The sequence below is a fragment of the Mya arenaria genome, chromosome 12 (genome assembly GCF_026914265.1).
Source record: "Mya arenaria isolate MELC-2E11 chromosome 12, ASM2691426v1".
NCBI lineage: Eukaryota > Metazoa > Mollusca > Bivalvia > Myida > Myidae > Mya > Mya arenaria.
Genome location: NC_069133.1, coordinates 61,488,409 through 61,512,876, shown reverse-complemented (window position 1 = coordinate 61,512,876; position 24,468 = coordinate 61,488,409). Strand labels below are relative to the sequence as shown.

General features: G+C 36.1%; 1 protein-coding gene across 7 annotated transcripts in view; it reads left to right on the top strand.

The window, feature by feature from the left end:
* The window catches only part of LOC128211633 (prolyl endopeptidase FAP-like), a 169,606-nt gene that overhangs the window by 116,354 nt on the left and 28,784 nt on the right, over positions 1–24,468 (top strand). For 6 of the 7 annotated variants that reach the window (XM_052916621.1, XM_052916622.1, XM_052916626.1 and 3 more), the window contains exons 2-9: positions 11,266–11,380; positions 17,335–17,430; positions 19,724–19,818; positions 20,079–20,153; positions 20,856–20,908; positions 21,356–21,449; positions 22,608–22,731; positions 23,226–23,386. In XM_052916621.1, coding sequence (XP_052772581.1) covers positions 11,266–11,380; positions 17,335–17,430; positions 19,724–19,818; positions 20,079–20,153; positions 20,856–20,908; positions 21,356–21,449; positions 22,608–22,731; positions 23,226–23,386 — 813 coding nt within the window. Of the gene's footprint in view, positions 1–8,956; positions 9,710–11,265; positions 11,381–17,334; positions 17,431–19,723; positions 19,819–20,078; positions 20,154–20,855; positions 20,909–21,355; positions 21,450–22,607; positions 22,732–23,225; positions 23,387–24,468 lie in introns of those variants that run through there. The other variant, XM_052916620.1, reaches the window with a different exon arrangement.

Sequence of the window (24,468 nt, the reverse complement as noted above, 5' to 3'; positions counted from 1 at the left end):
TGGAGAGTAATTTACAAATATATTATTTTAAAACACCTCACTGTTAAAAAATTAATGCCAATAAAATTTGACCATGTGGTTTCTTTTGATTCAATAGTTGTTTACATAGAAAGATCAGGTCAGAAAATGTTGCATTTCTGAACCGTAGACTATAACCAAAACGTTCATTTAGCATTGAGGCGAAACCGTGGTCTATGTGTTACAAGCCGCTCGCTAAACGAAACAAAGATTTACTGGATAAATAAAGATAAATGTGTTAAATAGGTGACAACAATACCGGGGGAAGAATGTCAAAAGGTTCTATCTGTCTCTTCATTAAAAAACACATAGTTCATTTCGCTTAAACCTCTCAAGCGACAATGATGAAATACGACAAACATCACTACAATTATAGATGGAGATTTTGTTAAATGCGTTAGAAAGGTTTAGAATCGAGTTAGCCTACACAAAGAAATAGTACCCATTTTCAGAAGCAAGATGATAGCGAGGTTGCGAAAACACCACCTGCCCGTGTAGATACATGTACATGTACCAGTTGTAGCTGTGACACAATGATACACGTTTAAATGACATTTCACGGGCCTACATACATGTTATTTTAAGCTTGAATGTACATTACCCACAGGAATAACATTGTCAATATTACTTGGGTAGCTCACTAATTAATAGTTCACACGCATACGACCTCGTGCAAGCAGGTCACGCGTACACGGCCGTGTACAAATCGTTCACGCGTAGAAGTAATCCACGCGTACACGACCTCGTGCCAGTAGTCCACGCGTACGAGACCTTGTTCAAGAAGTTCACGTGTACACGACCTCGCACAAGAAGTCCGCACGTACACGACCACGTACAAGTAGTCCACGCGTATACGACCTCGTACAAGTAGTCTGCGCGTACACGACCTCGTACAAGTAGTCCATTTGTTCACGAGATAGTACAAGTAGTTCATGCATACACGACCTCGTACAAGTAGTCCACGCAAACACGACCTTGAACAAGAAGTCCAAGCATATACGACCTCGTACAAGTAGTCCACGCATACACGACCTCGTACAAGTTGTTCACGCATACACGACCTCGTGCAAGTAGTTCACGCATACACGACCTTGTACGAGTAGTTCACGCAAACACGACCTTGTACAAGTAGTTCACGCATACACGACCTTGTACGAGTAGTTCACGCATACACGACCTTGTACAAGTAGTTCACGCATACACGACCTTGTACGAGTAGTTCACGCATACACGACCTTGTACAAGTAGTTCACGCATACACGACCTTGTACAAGTAGTTCACGCATACACGACCTTGTACGAGTAGTTCACGCATACACGACCTTGTACAAGTAGTTCACGCATACACGACCTTGTACAAGTAGTTCACGCATACACGAACTCGCACAAGGTGTCAACGCATTAACGACCTCGTACAATTATTTTTTCGTAGCCTCTCTATTAAGTATACATGTCTCTGTAATATCAACTAAGGGAGTGTATTCTACTAGGTAACCATTGGTCTGTGTGTCATAGATAGTCTCCCTTTATCAGTTGTTAGTTTTGTTTTAAATCAGTGCAAACACGGTTCTCAATGGTTTTTAAAAAAAAAATCTATATACACATGGATATCCGACTTATATATCATATCTATTTTCGAGTAGACTAGTTTAAAGATGAACGCTTACTCCCAAATAAGATTTACCTTAAGTAATAGTATAATATTATTATATAGGTTATGATTCAATGGGGTGCTGAGAATGACATTTTTATTATTTACCGGGAAGGATAAACAAATATCGTATATGTAGGATACCATGTTTAATTTGAAAGAAAGACCGTATTTCTTCCACATGAGACGATAGTTGATCACTGTAAATCTTTGAGGACTCAACAATCATTTTAATATTTGTGCGTGTTCGGCCATTAAACGCATGGTTTAAATCTTGTTATCAGTACAAAATCATAAATGCATTACTCAGTAGAGTGTTAAAGGTTTATCACTCATAATTTGTGTTTGTTATACATATAAAAAATAATAATTCCAAGATGGCAAAGGAGTGCTTGTTAATTTAGGTAATTGACTGTAAAATACTTTTTCGTGCAAATTTTGAGCTACGGAGTGATTTTTTCTCGACATGAATAGCCCCACCTCCTTTTCCTTTCAAAGACACCCATCTGAACATATATAAACACAATCGTTAGCTTTTTGCCTTATAATACCTGGAAATACAGAAGTAGAATTTCGACGATCATTTGCAATCAAGTATAAAAATTTATTTGACACCAAATGAACCTTAAAGTTCGCGAAGCAGTGTGGTATTTCGTCGTAAGTTTTAAACAGATTGAAAATGATATTAATTCAGTTAATTGTTAATTTTCGTGTTATATTGCTCCAGTTTTTTTCACAATTCGTTTCCTACTAAATTACAATTCATGACCACCACAACCTATTCATTGGCACCACAACGTTCAGAATATCCAGCATAGTGCAGCAAGTATAACAAATAAAGTTCTAAAATTTGTACCGAGGCAACCTTTTATCAATACAACAGCCACACACATGTAAAGAAATTGCTTAAACCTAAGGTACGATAACAATTCTCACGAAAATCCAGATTTTTACGTTGTCAACACTAACGTCTAGCAAGTTATGCAAGTTCTAGACGATCAGATTTTAAATTTAATTCAGAACTTTAACATTAAGAACCATTCCTATGTGGAACTACATTCTTCAATTCTAAAATTTTACTCGTGTAAACCTCTAAAAATGAAAAATAAGAAACCATACTCACTGTTTACATCGATATTCCACTCATTGGCACTATAATGGAAGACGCGTTGGAGCATTTTCAACACATAACAAAATGTTATGGCTCGAATGATGCACTTCGTGTTAAAGGGTGGCATATAGTGTTTGTACTGCCCATCCGTGTGTCCGTACTTATGTTCGTCCGTTTCAAGACTTTGTCTGCACAATAACTCGAGAACGGTTAAATAAAGCACCATGAAACTTGAAGGTTGTCCTTGACCAAAACATGACTCCTATGGATTAAGGGTCAAGGTCACGGTCAACGGTCTCATGAACTCTTTGTCAACACGATAACTTGAGAACATTTTGACGTAGGACCATCAAACATCACTGGCCTTTGAAAATGTCATATGAAAAATGCGCTCAATGATTGAAGAACGGTTTGATCTGGGACAAATAAACTTCCTTGTTAAATTGTCATTTACCAGCAGATTACCTCTACTAAGTAAAAAGTATAGGACAAATGTCATTACTTTCTTAAAACGCCTCTGTCGAATCATCCTCCACAATATGACGGGGATATACTGGTTGACAAATCTACAATCTATTTTGTTTCCTTTTTTAACAATTGTTTTATGGTGGATCAGTCAGTCAGACGGTCGGTCGGTCGGTTAGTCGGTCGGTCTGTTAGTTGGTCGGTCGGTCGGTTGGTCGGTTTAAATAGTAACATTCAGCATATACATGCATCTGAATCTCAGTGAAAAAGTAATGCTTTGTCTGAGAGTGTATTGTATCTATATTTCACTGATTTTGGCAGTGTTGTCTTGTTATTGTTTTCGATGATAGCTGTTTAATCTCAGTGTTGACCTAGATGTTGATACATATGACTTGATCAATTATTGTGTTTAATGAATATTGAAGAAGAAATAAAGAAAATGAACCGTTTTAATAGGTTTACGGTTAAGTCGGCGATCCTACGACTCACTAGCGAGCCTCTGGTTGTCTCCAGTTAGGTGACGTATGCTTCAGATCGGAAGAATTTGGTAAATTATTTATTGAAAACAAGGACCCTGTTTATTCATCCCAAAATGAGCCTCTGAAATTCCCCTTTTTTCAGAAAAAAATACAACATACAAAAAGCCTTTTTACACACAAACACGAATATTTTCAAACTCACTGTTCTTATTTCTAATAAAGCGAATATATCGACCAATAATCGCCTATATATAGATACAGTATACAGTGACATTTGATGTTCAATAGTCTGCACTACCTCACATCCTCGCTCTGAAATCGACATACATGTACCTAAATATAACTTATATAAATATTGTTGTTGTTTTTTAGAAAATAACGGATTGTTTTATATTATCATGGAACTGTATATGTCCGCGATATCATTAACAATTAACTATATATAGACGATTGTTCCGTTTTCCTGTTCGTTAAGTTATTGTGATTACCATGATGTCTATAACCATAAAAGTTACTATAATACAGTTATTGGAATCAAACTTGGCACATACCTTCTCAGAGTAATTAGCAAAATATAAATCTCTGCCATTAATATCATTAAAAAAGAATGAAATTTGTGTAAAAATGAAACCTTTTTGGACCTCAGCAATACTTAGAACACTGGATATCTAGATAAAACAGTATTCACATGCTTTTTCATACACCCACCATGACACCGCTTTCTAATTGATCTCCGTTCATCTTCTTTAAAGATGTTTCTTGTTTGCTTATTGAAGCAAATATAAGCTTAGAAATAAATTGGCTATCACTCTGACAAGGTCAAATCGGAGATATTTGTCACGTTCCTGTGAGAGCTGTCGTGTGTGTAATGTGGCCTGGTGTCTCTACTTAACGCTAAAGTCAACGGTTTGGATATTAGGCTTGTCTATTAGTAATGATACTTTTGCGCATTTCTTCCCTGTGTTTTTCTTTTATGTGTACTACTGAGTATTTCTTACTCGTGTTTTCCTTTTATGTGTTCTACTGAGTATTTCTTACTCGTGTTTTCCTTTTATGTGTACTACTGAGTGTTTCTTACTCGTGTTTTCCTTTTATGTGTAATATTGTGTATTTCTTATTCGTGTTTTCCTTATATGTGTACTACTGAGTATTTCTTACTCGTGTTTTCCTTTTATGTGTACTACTGAGTATTTCTTACTCGTGTTTTCCTTTTATGTGTACTACTGAGTATTTCTTACTCGTGTTTTCCTTTTAAGTGTTCTACTGAGTATTTCTTACTCGTGTTTTCCTTTTATGTGTTCTACTGAGTGTTTCTTACTCGTGTTTTCCTTATATGTGTACTACTGAGTATTTCTTACTCGTGTTTTCCTTTTATGTGTAATACTGAGTATTTCTTACTCGTGTTTTCCTTTTATGTCTACCACTGAGTATTTCTTACTCGTGTTTTCCTTTTATGTGTACTACTGAGTATTTCTTACTCGTGTTTTCCTTTTATGTGTACTACTGAGTATTTCTTACTCGTGTTTTCCTTTTATGTGTACTATTGAATTTCCTACTGGTTTCTGTATATGTACATCCATCTGCTATATAATCATCAGGTAAAATATTATGCAGATGTACACTTTCATTCTCGACATAATCTGGCCACTGTCAAACCCTTGCATTACAATCACCACATTTCAAGTAAGTACATAATTAATCATGCTTATTTCATTTTACAAACCATGATCAATTCCCAGTAATACAAGGATTAGGTTCCCTCTATGGATAATAGCATAGTGTTGCATTATCCAAATAGTTACTTTGACTACCAATGCACGGCAATGATTCTAACTATCACAGCAGCAATTTGCTATTAAACGCTTTCCCTTAGTGTTTCACGTTGCCGGGTGGTTATAAAGGAATACCATTTCGTTTTATCATAGCAAAATGAAATGAGGAAATAAATACCTAAATGTAAGTTTTATTTGCCGATGAGTGTAATGGAATTTAGCACATCAGTGAAGTCAGCTCCATCGTCATGCCATTACATGAATAGTTGTATTTAGAAGATGATTATTCTTTTATTCAGTACCAAGGCTTGCACTCCATCTCAATCTATCTACCATGGCATAATTATTAATTGCGTTTTCAGCTATTAAATACACGGTTGCAATCTCAGTGGTTAATATTTTCCATAAATACATTATTTATTAAGTAGTTAAAGATTTATATCACAAATCTTATGTTTGTTATACATGTGTATGTATTGATTTTGAATAATAGTGTCTCTTTAATATTGCCATCATACTTATCTCTTTGAAATCAATAGTGTTCGATGACCTTTTTCAGATAGTCTCAGTATTGAGCCAATGTTCACTGCTACTTCTTATCGACCTATGGGCTGTCCGCTTATTTGCTATTAAGGCTATTTTATGTAAAGCTCCGCCGGGCAAGTAATGAAAAGTCGGGTTTCCTACCTTTGGGAATTCAAGAGCCATCGACACTTCCAACTTCCGACAATGTTTTCTGCTGAGATTTCCATCATCAATAATAATGGCAAACGTCTTGAAATGATCTGCTTTTGAATGGAAGTATTTCAATGGTGTTTTGAATATTGAGAAAACAACAACATTCATTACAAAGACATGGTCCAATGACGTCAAAAAATAATAAGCTGCGTCGATTAAAGTTTTAAGAATTAAAAAAAAATCTGCAAACTATGATCCTACGGTCATTGGAAGAGAAAATTGAGTTTGTTTAAATGTTCGCTTGATGCCATGCGTCACTTATACTTACAGGCATTCCGTTTGTCGTAACTTCGCCGTTTATTTGACTTTCTTTATATTTGTTTGACCGATTAGCTCGTTCCTGTAGATTCAAACGTGTCATTGCAGACCTGGCATCTTCTACAATCAACGCATTAGCTGGGAGTCCGTGCGAACGAATTATAAAAGAGAAACTTGGATGTTCTTGATCGAACTGAGCTGTTATTGAATTCCTCACGTATCAGGGTTTTTTTTTTCAAATGTAGTGTACCTATGTGGCTGTTATATTAATAGTTCTTATATCACTGTTATTCGGATTCATATGGCGTATGTCAAATTCTAGGGTCATGAAAAGTAACACGCCAACCTTTTCCTGTAGCAAAAGTAAGTAGGAGAAGTAAAAAGCTTTCTCTCCGAATAAATCAAGCGTTGAAAACAAATGACTTGTTACTTGAACCAATTGCCAATGCTTCGATTTTAACAAGCTAGCCTCTATGTCGGCCGTACATAGATCGGGTGGTGGTGCTTGGGCTTGTGAGCTAGCCTCTATGTCGGTCGTACATAGATGGGGTGGTGGTGCTTGGGCTTGTGAGCTAGCCTCTATGTCGATCGTACATAGATGGGGTGGTGGTGCTTGGGCTTGTGAGCTAGCCTCTATGTCGGTCGTACATAGATGGGGTGGTGGTGCTTGGGCTTGTGAGCTAGCCTCTATGTCGGCCGTACATAGATCGGGTGGTGGTGCTTGGGCTTGTGAGCTAGCCTCTATGTCGGCCGTACATAGATCGGGTGGTGGTGCTTGGGCTTGTGAGCTAGCCTCTATGTCGGCCGTACATAGATGGGGTGGTGGTGCTTGGGCTTGTGAGCTAGCCTCTATGTCGGCCGTACATAGATGGGGTGGTGTGCTTGGGCTTGTGAGCTAGCCTCTATGTCGGCCGTACATAGATGGGGTGGTGGTGCTTGGGCTTGTGAGCTAGCCTCTATGTCGGTCGTACATAGATGGGGTGGTGGTGTTTGGGCTTGTGAGCTAGCCTCTATGTCGGTCGTACATAGATGGGGTGGTGGTGCTTGGGCTTGTGAGCTAGCCTCTATGTCGGTCGTACATAGATGGGATGGTGGTGCTTGGGCTTGTGAGCTAGCCTCTATGTCGGCCGTACATAGATGGGGTGGTGGTGCTTGGGCTTGTGAGCTAGCCTCTATGTCGGTCGTACATAGATGGGGTGGTGGTGCTTGGGCTTGTGAATCGGGGCGGTGTGTGCGTGTGGGTGTGCGTGTGGGTGTGCGTTAGGGTGTGCGTGTGGGTGTGCGTGTGGGTGGGGGTGGGGGTGGGGGTGGGGGTCATTTAATTGTTGTGACTTCTTCTCATAGTGATTCGTGTGTGTTATATTGAAAAAAATATGCATAATTTGTAAAAATAATCATGTAGTCTAGAGTTTATGTTGCGAACCAAACTATTTAGTGTCATTTGAATAGATTTCGCTGTGTTTTTTTTAGGATTTTAAATCAAATTTTTCTGAGAGGGTCGTGCATTAGGTATAACTTAACCTTACTGTAATATGAAAAACAACATTGTCGCTATGTGTTGAAATAGTTAATGTTATCCATTTTTGTCAAACCGAACAATGAAGCTACTATTTAGCTTAATTGAATTAATAAATAGACAAATGGAACTGCAAACGTCCTTGCTAGAGAATGCATCCCCGTTATTGTATTGATATTATATTTCTGTACTAAGCATGATTTTAAACTATGTTATTTAAATCTCTTTTGCGTTCCTGCAAATTACGAAAATGTGACTTTTACATGTGTGCGTTATTGCATCTTTTGTGTGATATATTTGCCAATATTTATTGCTCAAATTCATAAAAGCTACGGTTGGAAATGGTACATGCAAATCCCAGCATTTGACAAATGGTTTCGTCAATATTTTCGAGAAGAGGCTATGCAGTTCGATTGCGTGATATGATGCAATGCTTATTGTTGTATGAATATAGAAGTTTATATGTACAAACAATATCATATCATACCACACTGATACCAAACACGGGGAAACAGACTGGTCAATATAGATAAACAGGCAACACGTTTTATAGCGTATCAGATGAAGTGATTGCTGTTTGAAAATGAAAGAAGGGATATAATGACATTGTGGTATGGATATTTCGTCGGCAAAACAGAGATAGCAATTGGATATCTGTTCTTATAAGTCTCACACATGGACTAAAACTATGGAGATTATGAAAACAATATTTAATGGGAGCTCAATTTTTTGTTTGTAAAGATTTAGGCAAAGTGAAATGTACTGACAAATACAATTCTGCAGGTTTCCTGCGGAAATATTTTTCCGGATTTATTAAGAAAGTTCTTTTTAGTTTTGTGTTTAAACTGCCCAATTTTTTTGTCCTATTTTTGATGAAGGAAAATCGAAAATATTGCTTGAAGTGGTAATTTTCTTTAAGCATAATACCGACGAGGGACCAATGTCTGAACGTGAATTTGCCGCTGGAAATATTCTAAGAAAAACCGCTACATCAAAGAAACTAAATGTTTTGAGAGCAAGCGATATGTTATTTCAAAAGAACGCAGCGGACGAGGCATTAAAACAAATATTTGCATTAAACATTTCACTCTTCTAAGACCCTGGAGCTGTATGAAGAAAACTATGACTTGTGAGCGAATCAGGAGTGTATTCTTATTGTTACTATCGTTGCATCGGGAAGCAAATACAGTGATAGAAAGTAAAACGATAAAAATATATTTTTCTTTTTTATTTTCTCATAGGTGCAATGTTGTGATTTAAAAGTATTCGGTTTAATATGGCGAAGCAGTGATAGTATAATAATTATAAAGAACAATGGAATACACCATCTATGTTTTATTCTGCAATTCGGAAGCTTTTTCTTAGCGCCCGTATTTGTTTACAAATGGAGCAGTAAATCATGTCCACCTAGCCTCGTCCTTGTACTCTTGTAAGACAATGAACTGAGATTGGTGCGGTAAAGTTATTGTTTTACTTGCTCTGGTGTTTGTTTATAGAGAGGTGGGTTTGTGAATTGATGTCATATTTTTTCTGACTTGTATGAGCTTGATCGGCTCCTGTGTAGTTTCGTGAGCTTAGCTCGTGGGTAAAATGATGGAATTTGTGTCAAGCGGTGTTGCGACCACCGAACTGGAGAGTTCCCGTCGTCGGCGATATGTGCTGGACAAACATGGGGGTCGCCGCCTCACAGATGCTACCAAGGTGATCTGTCTTCAAGCAACGGTTTTGTTTTCTCTATCCATTTGATCGACGTGTTTCTGTGGCAGATGTTGCAGTGTTTATATATATATATGTCGTGTTGAAATACAACGCGAATAAAATTATGCCTAATATTTTTCTTTAATTCAAACTTTCATCAACCGCAAATAAACCAATTAATTTAAACCAATGACACTACTGAACATTGCATGATAAAACTAATACATCAACATTTTCAAGTCGACTTGACTTATAATAACAGCATATATATACCATTTACCATTACATATTGTATATTTTGTACAAGTCTGTATAAAATGTCTGTTCTGTTCTGTTCTGTTTTGTGTATACAAAATTCGGAAATGCTTATGAATACTAGATAATATTTATTTTACATTCGATTTGAAAAACTTCTATCTACAGCAGTTATTACGTCTACATCAGCAACAAGCTGTTATGTCTGTTATGGCTCAATCACGTATTGAATATATTGCAAATAGTCTCCGTTGTTGCATTAATGCTGTTCTGGTGTCACGGTGTTCATGTCATAAGCTGCGTGTATTGACCGGTACCAATCCATAACATAAAGGGCCATTTAGCCCGCATTAATGTGTCATTTGATACCCCTGCTCGCTTCTCCTTGTTTTTCAGTGGGGAATTCATTGAATATTGTCAGAGTAATATTTTTCTCAAAATGAAGCTGAGCTGATTTCCTTTAAGACTCTTTTTAATGAATGGCAAATATTCCTTCAGTGTTTATTATACAGTAACACCAAGGCTTAGACAAATATTGTTTTCTGTTCACAATCGTTCTCATAATGCTAAAACCGTCTTCTTATTTCCATTTATACATTAGTTAACAACGTCGGTTTTTTATTAATCACAAATAATACTTCTAAAAGGTTTTCATTATCTAGAACGGGGCCAATATTGATGCCTTGGACATGTTGGCTGGTTCCACGCATTACGATCGCTCCGCCATATACTTTTAATACATATGATTTTATAACACACCAGCAACACAGTCTTAGCGAATCAGGGATGGTTGTTGGAGATGTTTGTTGTCATTATATCATACTAATTACTTGACATTTTTATAATACAAGGTATATTGTCATCAATACTGATATTAAATATATCGGACACAGTTTTTTAAAAAAAAATAAGAAACATAAATTCCAATGTGAGGAACTCAAAACGTTTTTAAAGCTTAAAAATAATTGACTAATGGCTTTCTCTGTTGCCGTGTTTAATTTGGATTGAATTCAACATTGTGCTTTAATTCAAGGCTCTGAACGCATTTTTAAACAATATTTCACACTGACGTTAAACAATTCAAAAGCAACATTGCAAGAAACAAGAGAATATTTTAATGTACTCCTAAAAATGCCACAATTGCAATAGCAGTGATAACCGTTCGACTTTACCGACAGAGATGGTTCGACAAACACCACGCCAACACACGTGTCGCTACATGGGAAAACGCGCGAAGTCGTTGTACACTCTGTATCATTTTTCTAATGTTTTACAGGATTTCTTATATTTATTCTTATTTTCAGGAGCTGGTCGGAAGTACAGAAGATAAACGGAACTGGCGTGGAATCGTGATCGCCGTGCTTGTGATTATCACCGTACTCGGCCTCATTGTCACCGCCATCGTCCTCGTCACACCAAGTAAGTAAACATTTACGACACTCTCCTTAATTTACGCTATGCAGATTGACGACACTCTCCTTAATTTACTCTATGCAGATTTACGACAATCTCCTCAATATACGCTATGCAGAATTACGACATTCTCCTCAATATACGCTGTGAAGATTTACGACATTCTCCTCAATATACGCTATGCAGATTTACCACATTCTCCTCAATATACGCTATGCAGATTTACCACATTCTCCTCAATTTTCGCTATGCAGATTTAGGACATTCTCCTCAATATACGCTTTGAAGATTTACGACATTCTCCTCAATATCCCCTATGTAGATTAAAAACATTCTCCTCATTATACGCTGTGCTGATTTACGATAATCTCCAAAATTTACGCTGTGCAGACTAACGACACTCTCTTGAATATACACTGTGCAGATTTACGACACTCTCCCCAACATACGCTGTGCAGATTTCAACACTCTCCTTAATATACACTGTTCAAATTTACGACACTTTCCTCAATTCACGCTGCGCAGATTTACGACAAGCTCCCCATTATATGCTTCGCAGATTACGACAATATCCTTTATTTACGCTGTGCAGATTTACGACAAGCTCCTCAATATACGCTGCGCAGATTAACGACAAGCTTCCCAATTTACCTGCGAAGATTTACGACTAGCTCCTCATTATAGGCTTCGCAGATTTACGACACTCTCCTCACTTTACGCTGCGCTGATTTACGACAAGCGCCTCAATATACGCTTCGCAGATTTACGACACTCTCCTAAATATACGTTGTGCAGATTTACGACACTCTCCTCAATTCACGCTGCGCAGATTTACGACAAGCTCCCCATTATATGCTCCGCATATTTACGACAATATCCTTTATTTACGCTGTGCAGATTTACGACAAGCTCCTCAATATACGCTGCGCAGATTAACGACAAGATTCCCAATTTACCTGCGCAGATTCACGACAAGCTCCTCATTATAGGCTTCGCAGATTTACGACACTCTCCTCATTTTAAGCTGCGCTGATTTACGACAAGCTCCTCATTATACGCTGGGCAGATTTAAGACACTCTCCTAAATATACGCTGCGCCGATTTACGACACTCTTCTCAATATACGCTGCGCAGATTTACGACACTCTTCTCAATATACGCTGCGCCGATTTACGACACTCTTCTTAATATACGCTGCGCCGATTTACGACACTCTTCATAATATACGATGCGCAGATTTACGACACTCTTCTCAATATACGCTGCGCAGATTTACGACACTCCTCTCAATATACGCTGCATTCGGAACTCCTCGGCCATTTTTTTAGAAAACAACCTCGGATGTATTTGGACGGTTTACATACTCAAAAAGAGGTACGTTTAAGTCCGCAGCAAGTAGATCGCGTAGTAATTTTATTTAGCAGTTAAACTTTATGTCTTAACGCTTGGAAATCTTAATTATGTTTGCAATAATACACTTTACTGGCAATCAATTTAAACTTAGATCAATAAATACAACTCTAAAACTAATTAATGATATAATTAAAAAAAAATAAGAACTACTTCAACTGATGTACCGGCATACATCCGAGGTTGTTTTCTAAAAAATGGCCGCGGAGTTCCGAATGTATACGCTGCGCAAATTTACGACACTCTCCTCTATATACACTGCGCAGATTAACGACACTTTCCTTAATATATACTGCGCAGATTTACGACACTCTCCTCAATATACACTGCGCAGATTTACGACTCTCTCCTCAATATACACTGCGCAGATTAACGACACTTTCCTTAATATACGCTGCGCATATTTACGACAAGCTCCTCATTATATATAAATACTATGTGAAGGTGCTCTCGTTCAGTGTTAGTTAGGCATCATCATTGTGCCTTTAAACAATATTTATTGTTAAAGAAAAATACTTGAAAATTATAATCGGCCATGTTGGTTTGGCTGCGCTATGCAATATTGCCAGTTGTATTTAGGTGTTGATGTAAAAGCATATTGTGAATGAAATTAAATGTTATATCATTTTAACCTTTGTTTCATTCGTATCTTATAACATGAAGATAAACTTAAGTTTAAATTAATATATCTTCATATCTCCTTAACGGAAAAGAAGCATTACAACTTGCAGTAAGATTTTAAGCCACTGAAAATGCTCCTTTTGTACAAATATTTCGCATGCATTAGTATGTTTATTTACCCCCAAATAATATCCCATTTTGTAAATATTTATTATCTATGAAAGTAGACGCTGTGAAATGTGACGGAAAAGATACTAATATAACCCGGACCGCCGAATTGCTCAATTGGCCAGCCTCGTCTTTAAAATAACCTTGGTTCTCATTGGCATTGTCATCATTGTTTTCACTCCAAACTTAAAAAGTGCAGTTATAACTAAATGCACATACCTTTTTTAATGTTTTTAATGTTTTACTTATGTCATTTTACCTCTCTCTGGCATTTTTGCCGCTACATATATTTTCAATAATCGTTGTCATTACTAAACATTCATTCAAATAGTATCGAGTTGTATTTCCGTTTACCGTAGAAAACAAGTCATGTTTTGGCATAGTATAGATAAGATAGCAACTATAACTCTTTTTCGAAATCTGAGTCAACATTTCTTGCCGTAAACACGAATCATCATCGCCCTTGGAACATTATTGGCATTATTTCATTTAACTGTCGGTGGTAGTTCAACACGACATAATATGTTTATATTTTGTAAAATGTTATTTTTCTTTATTTTGAATGTTCTCAAAAATAAGTGTGGCAAATCCATCGAATAAAACATCAATTCCTTTCGAATAGTTCTATTTAGTTTTCTACCAAATGGAAGCAGTGTTTTTTCCTTAGATATGATCAGTTTTAATAACAAATATGCAATAAAACAAGACATTCAATTCCTCAACCAATTTGGGGAGTATCTGATCACAATATGCCCGAACACTTCCACAACAGTCGTCTCCGAATTTCATGTCATTTTTCGCGAGTGTGTGCTATCTATGTCATGCCATTATTCTGTTAGTGCGTATGTTCAAGAATTTGTTTCAAAGATGTGACTGTTAATGGCCGAAAGCCATATCAATTTGTTTCCTGTCAGAAGATAAAAAATATATTAATTACTAGTGTGGTTGTGTTTTTTTCCCATTCAGAAGGTATTATCATGCAGTGTTGTATAATGTCATATAGGTTGACTTTTTCATATATTTATGTTGGCGTTAATGTTTTATTTTTATTTTATTTTTAGTGCATTTTTTATAACTTATTAAATTTATTTGTTGCTGCTTATAAACGCAGGCAAAGTTTCAGGCTCAATTTCTCGAAACATATTAAGCGTAATACGAGTACGCCTAAGTTTAATTTTCCATAGAGCCAAATTTCTTGAGCTTGACTTTACAAAATGAAAACTGATTTTTCTTGTTAATTGTCATGTCCATTTCCTTCACAAGTCTCTCACCTACTCAAAATAAGAATATAACAGAGACTAAACCAAGACAAAAATAGTGTGCTCAGCTGGATCCTTTTATAAGGGACTTCAAGAAATCGGCGCTAGCTGTTATAATGTACGCTTAAATGTGTCAACTACTGCCAACAGTGTCTGTAGTAAGAAGCCATACTTAACACACTAATAATTATTTTAAGAATGGTTGTCCCGGATGTATGAGTGTCAGAATAAACATGAAAAAAATGACAGATGAAAAAACAGGGACAAAATCAACGTCACCGTTCTTAAAAGGAGATTTTTTGAGTTCATTATTTGTAATTTAGTTGTTTATTATAGTTTAATTTGATATCTCGCTCACACAAACCGAGTTACAAATCGAGGATTATGTTAGTCTAAGAGTTCAAATTTGTCGATCCACTGTAAGTAAAGCCCGCTGTATTTTCTGTAGATCGTCAAAACTGGGCTCTATCTATCTTACATGGTGTTTGTTGGTGCATTCGTCAGAATCCATCTACGTAAAATAAATCAGAAGGAAATTTGAAAACTCGATTGTCATTAGCCAACACAAAACTGCCTAATACTATACTAACAGTAGCGTAAAAAGTAGCCTTTGGTGGAAGGATAGACTGGCAGAAATACACTCTATAAAACTATTTTTGGTACGTTCGTCAGAATCGTTCAACGTTTTATTAAAGGTGCTCGCTCATATTTTTGTAAAAGGCACACTTTTGTATGAAGAAATGACGTGTGGCAAATCATTGAGAGTGTTAAAACTAATATACCCAACATGGACCCTTCAGCAAATGTTGATATTTGCTCAAATATCTTTAAAGACTACAATTTTCATAAGCGTTAATATCGCGAATGATCACTTAATAACGGCTTAGCTTTTGCGTGACTGACTGATTGATTGACGTGATGTATTGTTAAAAAGTAAAATTTTCCGTAACTTCTATCCTTCTGCCTAGATGTAAAGGCGTTGTAACGCCGCATAGCAGCATCGCCGCATAAACGTGTTTCCCTTTATGCGTTGAAAATCACCGCATAAACATGTCGACCACGTTTATGCGGCGACGCTCAACGCATAAAGCAGAAATCGCTTATATGGGGCACAACTGTGCCTTTTTGCCACATAAAGAGGATTAACTTAACCATTTATTAAAAAACTCAGAAATAGGGTTCTTATATTTAAAAAAAAAACGATGGTGATCACGTTGTTGTTGATGATGATGATGATGATGATGACGATGATGATGATGATGATGTCCGTCCGTACGTTCCGAAATCTTATGACATTAGAGTCTCCATACTCACTTATATTTATTCAATGGTGTATGAAGCTGTGTAACTGTTAATTATTTTTATTTCTATTGTTCCAGTAACGAAATAATTATGGCCCTTGATTCAGTTAATATTAAGATATTATTTTCAGTATAATTTAAATGCTCGCATAGCTTCTTACCTACCACACATAGAGTCACCAAACTTTACATAAATGCTCACTGGCATGTGAGGTTGTGCACACGAGTTTCATTTATACACACGTATATTAATGATAGTGTTATGGTCCTTGACCTAGTCAGTAAACATTTGTTTTATTGTTATTTTTTGGCACACATTGCCTTTTAGCAATCATTGACGTTTTTCACAAGCTTATTCTACGTTATGGTAACAACTGCCCCCACCCCACCCCCGCGTGAGTGTTGGGGATAGCGGGGGCTTTACCAGGGATTGGTTCAAAGGCCCCGATATTCCCCGAGGTGGGTGCATCGGTTACAAATCACATGTGCATAACAAGTGTCTTATTGCAATGGACATTGGAACAAGTAAAGTTTGAACAATATTTTTATCAGTCGGGCCAAACGTAATTTAAAACGTTTTCGCACAAAGGCCAATTGGTTTGGTTCACATTTAAACCGATCTTACTAAATCTTTGTTAGAATTTACGCCTCTAAAAGTATAGTTCAAAGCTGGGTTAAGTGGACACAAAAAAACTAAGTTTGATCTTGATGAAACTTTATCAACCACTATTGTACTAGTATGTGTTTTAATTGTTTTTTTATGCGGCGAAAGTGTTCCTTTTTGCCACATAAGAGAGTCCTGTTTATGCGTTGAAAATCACCGCATAAACGTGGTCGATTTCGTTTATGCGGCGATGCTGTTATGCGGCGTTACAAGGCGTCGTTATTCTATTTTATCCTGTCTTAATCGGCGTTTATTCGCATCCCTACAAACCCAAAATACGTTTTTTATACTACTTTTTCTGCAATAGCGATATCAGAGAGTAAACTAACGATAAAATAATAGTTTTTAGATGCATTACCTGGAAAATTAAAGTTTGGTCCAAAAACATGAGCAATGTCCCTTTTATGAACGGATTTTTTTAAACAAATACTCGATTGTTATTGTCAAACACCAAATACAGTATTTGTTGAAAATATTTAAAGACAGAAGTAATTGTATCTATGTTTAAAATTATAATATAACTATTTTGATCTGCAGAAGAGGTCAATGAAAACTTCGGGGAAAGACTGTTATACAAAGACTTCATTCATCATGCGTTTGACCCAAAACCATTCTCACCCGTCTGGAGATCAAGTAAGTGTGAAACATGCTTTACTTCATAATAAATCATATATGCTCCTATTGGAATTCATTTTCTCCTTTATAAAGAACGCTTCTTTTTTCGAGAACGCAGAGGGATTTTTCAGTTCATGTTTTAACCTTTTATTTGTCTGCGTCAACATAGCAGATCTTTTTTACCAGATTTAACGACCGTATTATTTACTCCTTGTGGGAACAATTTGAAGAACATTTCTCTTTCTTTATGGGAATAATTCGATAATAGTTCATAGGTTCGCCTAAGTAATTCGTAAGCAAGGCTTGCTCGGAATAAAACACTTGTAGTTACTGTCAAAATATAACAAATCACTTCAGATCATGTGGCATGAAACGACTCGTGAATTAAATCTCATCTCTTTCTCTATGTGTAACGTGTAGTTAGTATGATGTTACAGGCCAGCTTATGTAATAGTTAGATGACATGAAGAGAATTCTTAATGATTAAGAATGGGCGGAGTGAGCGCAGAATACAACCTCATTGGCTGATACATTGTCAACGCAAACTCTGACGCAGGGAATATGTATCGGATGATTGGCAGTAGGCGGACCTTTATACACGCGCGAAAGTTGAAATTCTTAATGATTAAGTATACTACTTAATGGTTGCTTATCTGCAATAACATTGGCTGAAAATGTAGGCTGTATTCTAAAAGTATAGTTTAAATTCGTACCGTATAGTTTATACTTATTGAGTAAATGCGTTTTTGAAGACATGCTACAAACACATAGTTACTGTGTATGTTTGTATTTGCAGGACGACACGAAAGTATTTTTGTATGTGTTGATTTGCAGGACGCTTACGAATGTAAAGTTTAGTATGTGTTGATTTGCAGAACGCTTACGAATGTATTGTTTTGTATGCGTGTATTTGCAGGACGGTTCCGACTGTATTGTTTTGTATGTGTGTATTGACAGGACGGTACGAATGTATTGTTTTGTATGTGTGTATTGACAGGACGGTACGAATGTATTGTTTTGTATGTTTGTATTGACAGGACGGTACGAATGTATTGTTTTGTATGTGTGTATTGGCAGGACGGTACGAATGTATTGTTTTGTATGTGTGTATTGACAGGACGGTACGAATGTATTGTTTTGTATGTTTGTATTAACAGGACGGTACGAATGTATTGTTTTGTATGTGTGTATTGGCAGGACGGTACGAATGTATTGTTTTGTATGTTTGTATTTGCAGGAAGGTACGAATGTATTGTTTTGTATGTGTGTATTGGCAGGACGGTACGAATGTATTGTTTTGTATGTGTGTATTGGCAGGACGGTACGAATGTATTGTTTTGTATGTTTTTATTTGCAGGAAGGTACGAATGTATTGTTTTGTATGTGTGTATTGGCAGGAAGATACGAATGTATTGTTTTGTATGTTTGTATCTGCAGGACGGTTCCGAATGTATTGTTTTGTATGTATGTATTTGCAGGACGGTACGAATGTATTGTTTTGTACGTGTGCATTTGAAGGATGGTACGGAATTATTGTTCTGTATGTGTGTATTGCAGGACGGTACGGAAGTATTGTTTTGTATGTGTGTGTCTTCAGGAGGGTACGGAAGTATTGTTTTGTATGTATGTATTTGCAGGGGCTACGACAATTTGGTTTTCTGCGTGTGTTGGCAGGACGCTACGGAAGTATTGTTTTGTTTGTGTGTATTTGAAGACCGGGTGAAAATTATTACATTTGTATTTGTGTATTTCCAGGATACTGCGAATGTATTGTTTTGTATGTGTGTATTAGCAGGACATTGCGAATGTATTGTTTTGTATGTGTGTATTAGCAGGACATTGCGAATGTATTGTTTTGTATGTGTGTATTAACAGGACATTGCGAATGTATTGTTTTGTATGTGTGTATTAGCAGGACATTGCGAATGTATTGTTCTGTATGTGTGTATTAACAGGACATTGCGAATGTATTGTTTTGTATGTGTGTATTAACAGGACATTGCGAATGTATTGTATTGTATGTGTGTATTAACAAGACATTGCGAATGTATTGTTTTGTATTTGTTTATGTGCAGGACATTACGATCGTATTGTTTTGTTTGTGTGTATTTGCAGTGTAATGTTTCGAATTTCCTGGACAGATAACCTTAATCGTGTATTTTGCAGGCTTGGTATGTATTCAAAGTATATATATATATATATATATATATATATATATATATATATATATATATATATATATATATATATATATATATATATATATATATATATATAAACATAGCATTAGTCTACATATATATAATTCCAGACCGGGTACTCATGTTTCGAGGTGAGGAAGGGGAGGTTATACATTACGACTGTGATACCAACATGACCACCACCGTCATGGATAACTCCACTTTTGTACGTATGTTGTTATGTTACCAAAGCATAATTTAATGCTAGTTTTTATACTAGCAAATAAGTATTAAAACCAGATCAACTAAGGAAAGAAACACATACTGATGGATTAACTCATGGGTAGTAGCTTACCTGTATTGGTATGCATATTGATTACGCATGTTTTCGAGCGTGTATGTCTTTGCACAAAGCTACAAAAACATGCTGTAATATTATTATTGTTTAATGTCAATGACTCATTAATATCAACGATCGTGTTTCAGAGGGAGCTTAACACAGAATCATACGAAATGTCACCAGATGGGAAATTCGTCCTGCTACCTTACGACATCAATTATGTGAGTTAGATTCATTGGTTTATATACTATAGCTGCACTTTAACAGTTAACACTTTTTTCCAATCTATCGTGATTTTAAAATGATTGTTCAGTCACCAGTTGATATATTCGATGTTCGAATTGTTATACGTCAAAATGAATTCGTAAACTACAATGGAAACCTGACAATTCCTTATATGAATCTGTGATCAATGCCTTTTACTCAATGTAGCCACTTTTGTTTTATCAAAATCTATTGACATTATACTGCAACCATTGTCTCAATTCGTCCAATCAAATGGACGCTGTACTTGAACCGTCGCCCAAATTTGTTCAATCAAATGGACGGTGTACTTGAACCATCGTCTCAACTTGCTCAATCAATCTCTTATACTGCGTAGCATGCTTTAATTTACTTTCATGGCGATATAAGAGATTTGAAGTTTGATAACAAGAATACTCGCGATCTTTGTTTCTGGTAATCAAATTGCATAGTGTGCGTTTTTATAAAATACTTCTCTCTCTCAATTTCAGATTTACCGGCATTCATATATTGCAAAATACAAACTATACAATATTTCTCTCTCTCAATTTCAGATTTACCGGCATTCATATGTTGCAAAATACAAACTATACAATATTTCTCTCTCTCAATTTCAGATTTACCGGCATTCATATATTGCAAAATACAAACTATACAATATTTCTCTCTCTCAATTTCAGATTTACCGGCATTCATATATTGCAAAATACAAACTATACAATACAGAAACCCGGTAAGTGTCATTTTACCAGCGACTTTCACAACTAACTAACATATAATAACATGTATCTGCCATTTCTCCTATTATCAACTAAACCGCATGAACGCATGTAAAGATATGCAAAAGCTCATAGATAAATAAATAAATAACAAAATAAAAAAAATAAAAAGTAAGATTCTTCTTTGCTTCGTTATTTGCCAGTACCGTTTATATTCACTGTTAAGTTTATTTTGTCTAGTTCCCTTCGTACTGGGGGCGGGGACTCCTTTGTAGGGTTTCTGTTCCTTCACTTCTCTACTATAAATTCGGTTAACCAGTTGTTGTTATGGTGAAGAGGCAAAACAATGTGCGACTTACAAAAATCTGGATCACTGTAAACAATAATGCATTGGGTATATGTACTTGTCTCATGTATAATACTTGTCAACCATGTATTTACAAACTTTGTTTTAATTGCAGAATACACAGTGACCTGTCGGGGCCAGCAGTGGAGGGCGAGGAAGGGGATACCCCTCTACAGTATGTCTCCTGGTCCCCAAAGGGTCACGCTCTGGTGAGTTTAAATTACCCGGAACGTTGACGCTACTCGTACGCTACAAAATATCAAATACTTGTTAGAATCATATAAAATACAAATGTTTCAATTTTTTTACGCAACCTGGAGCGAAAATAGGAAGAATTTTTTTTTTTATATCTTTAGAGTAAGATAACAACTATTTTTGTTCTTCGTAGGATATACCGCACCCTTTTTTAAAAATGCTAAACAAACGTATTTTCAGGCGACCGCTACTTTACCAGAAAAATCTATCGAAAAATCAGTTTAAAACATTTTTAGCGCACTTGAATATAGAGCATTTTTCGCGATACAATATTAACGAAATGTTAGTATGTATCCTCATGATTGGTTTGATAAAGTACTGATGTATGGCGTATTTTTACATTTAAAATTCGAAGGAGAATAACATTAAACTTGTTGAGGGATTTTATTCTTATTAATGATGATTTATGTAAAGGTGGTTTCGGTTCCGCCAGCTCCTATATTCGACATCGTGACGGAAATGTTATTGCTCGCTCGCTCAATTTCTTATTCAGCTGCAATTCGTCGACCTAATGCAGTGATACAAAAAGGTGTCGATTTTATGCTGTCAATTAAAATATGGTCATCAGTTTTGACAACCATATGGGCAATGGAAACTTTTTAAAGACCATGTTTCTTTCCATTACAAGGTCAACAATGTCTCTTGTATTAACAATGCCAACCATTAATCATGTGACTTATCTGGGTAATAATTGTTTAATACACCTCAAATCACTGTAATTGTCAATGATAGTCTGTGAATAGTAACTGCTATATATTTAGACACAAAGATGGATGCTTGCATGTCTGACAGTTCGTGGACTATTTCAATACAAAAGATTAGAACATTGCATGCGATCGCCTGATATAGCATTCTCACGTCAACTGTCGACTATCTCATATCCATCTTTGTTAGCGAGTTTTCGGACAAACTAGTTGGTGAATATTTCCGCCTGCAGGAGATCAGTCGATCTGTCACAACCTGTGAATACATATTTAAATGAATTAACATTGACGATGAGGTATAAACGATGAATCATATTTGTATTTTTCATGTATTTTTTGTATTATATTCGCTACTGCCTTCATGTCAAAACAAACCCTAATATTTACTTTTGAAATTGACGTTTGCAGACAGTGGTTATAGCGAACGATCTGTACTTAATTGAAGACGTCCCGGGCCGGACTTACCGACGTCTCACAACGGACGGAATGACGGACGTCGTCTTCAACGGCATCCCGGACTGGTTGTATGAAGGTAAGTAAAGAAAAAATGAAAGGCTTCAAATACAAAATGACAATTAAACTTGTGGTCAATTTGACTGCTCAAAGTTCCAGGAAAACATTGATTTGCTGGTGCGGACAATATCTGGTCGTATAATACTTCAAGCTATAGTAAGTGGTAAATGAAGTTCATTTATTTAAGTTGAACAGTTTTGAAGCTGATGTTGTTTCATATGTGTAGTATAAATTTATTACTAAGAACGTTTAGATGTTGTTTTGGCTCATATAATTTTATATTTAAGTATGCGTTTATTACTGAGAATTTGAGATAAGCGTAATGCGAGTAGTCAGATCAATGTTTTGGCGCCATTCTTGAGCGCGGTGTGTTTAATGGAGTTACGAAATAGTTCGGTGTATGTGTAGTTAATGGTGTATACAATTAAAAAAAGTAACAGATGATAATGCAATGAACTGTGTTTGTTTCCTTACTTTGATGACATTAATATACAAAAATGTTTTCTATTGTAGAAGAGATCTTGCTCACCCGGCACGCAGTGTGGTGGAGCGCTGACGGGGGACATTTGGTCTACGGCCACTTTGACGACCGTGGTGTCTCGCGGTACGATATGACCATGTATGGCCCACTCCGTAATAAGTACGTCGAGAATCGGAGGATGCCGTATCCCAAGGTGGGTCTGTTATAAGATGTTCTTCAGGTTTGTTTTCATGTTTCATCATATGCCTTGATAATGCCTTGCGTTTTACATGCCTTTGATAATATTTGAATAGTGAAATTGTGTTATTCCAAGTTTGTTTAGGAATATTTTATTCATTTTTGTTCGTTATCAAAGTTGATGATATGTATCAGAATGACCTTCTTGTATTATTCTAGCATTATCCAATGCATGAAGAGCTAGTTTTCTTAAACATCTTGACGAATATCTTGATTAATAAAATAGAATACATTTTAGGGTTGCTCTCCTAAATATGTTTGATATAGCTATGTCCATGTCAGTGTAAATCATTAAGTTAAGAAATAAATAACGGAATGATACGGATCATACCAGTTTATTTGGGAAAACAGATTACTAAGAAAAGACATATTGTTAAAATAACTTTACAACTGCACTCTCAAAGGTTGAAAGTTATGACCGTTTTAAAAGAAAGAAATGTCTTAGAATCAGCTGATTTTTCCATCACTACCTTCAAGTCAGTCATGCAAGATAACTCACAATAAAACAGATCTCAATTGTTTGGAACACATACGAAAGTTTCTTTTTCTCAAAGCGTTAGTAACGCTTTTATCCACGAAACATCAATTTCCGAACGTAAGTATAAAAACTGCGATCTGCTCTTTTGCCAGCAGTCTTATATCAAACGCAGACATTTACGCAAAAAATGATCAATGCAAGACAAAAAAAGTTGTAAAACAATCGATATATGAGAGTGCAGCTTTAAGGAGTACCAAATTGAATGAATTTCCTGCTGGTAAATGCTGTAATATCAATGAAAGAAATCTAGGTTGGTCGTGGATAAAACGTAATACCAAGGAAATCTTGGAAACATAACAGAATCTAAAAACACATAGTTTGGTGATTTATTGACCAAAACCAGAAACGCAAGTTTGAACTCAAAAGTAATATCAAGACAATCGCATAAGCCTTGGTAATATTAAACACATATCATGAGGCTTGATAACATTAAACATATCGCATGAGGCTTGATATAATTATTTCATGAATTTGGGTATCATTTAGCATATCTCGTGCGG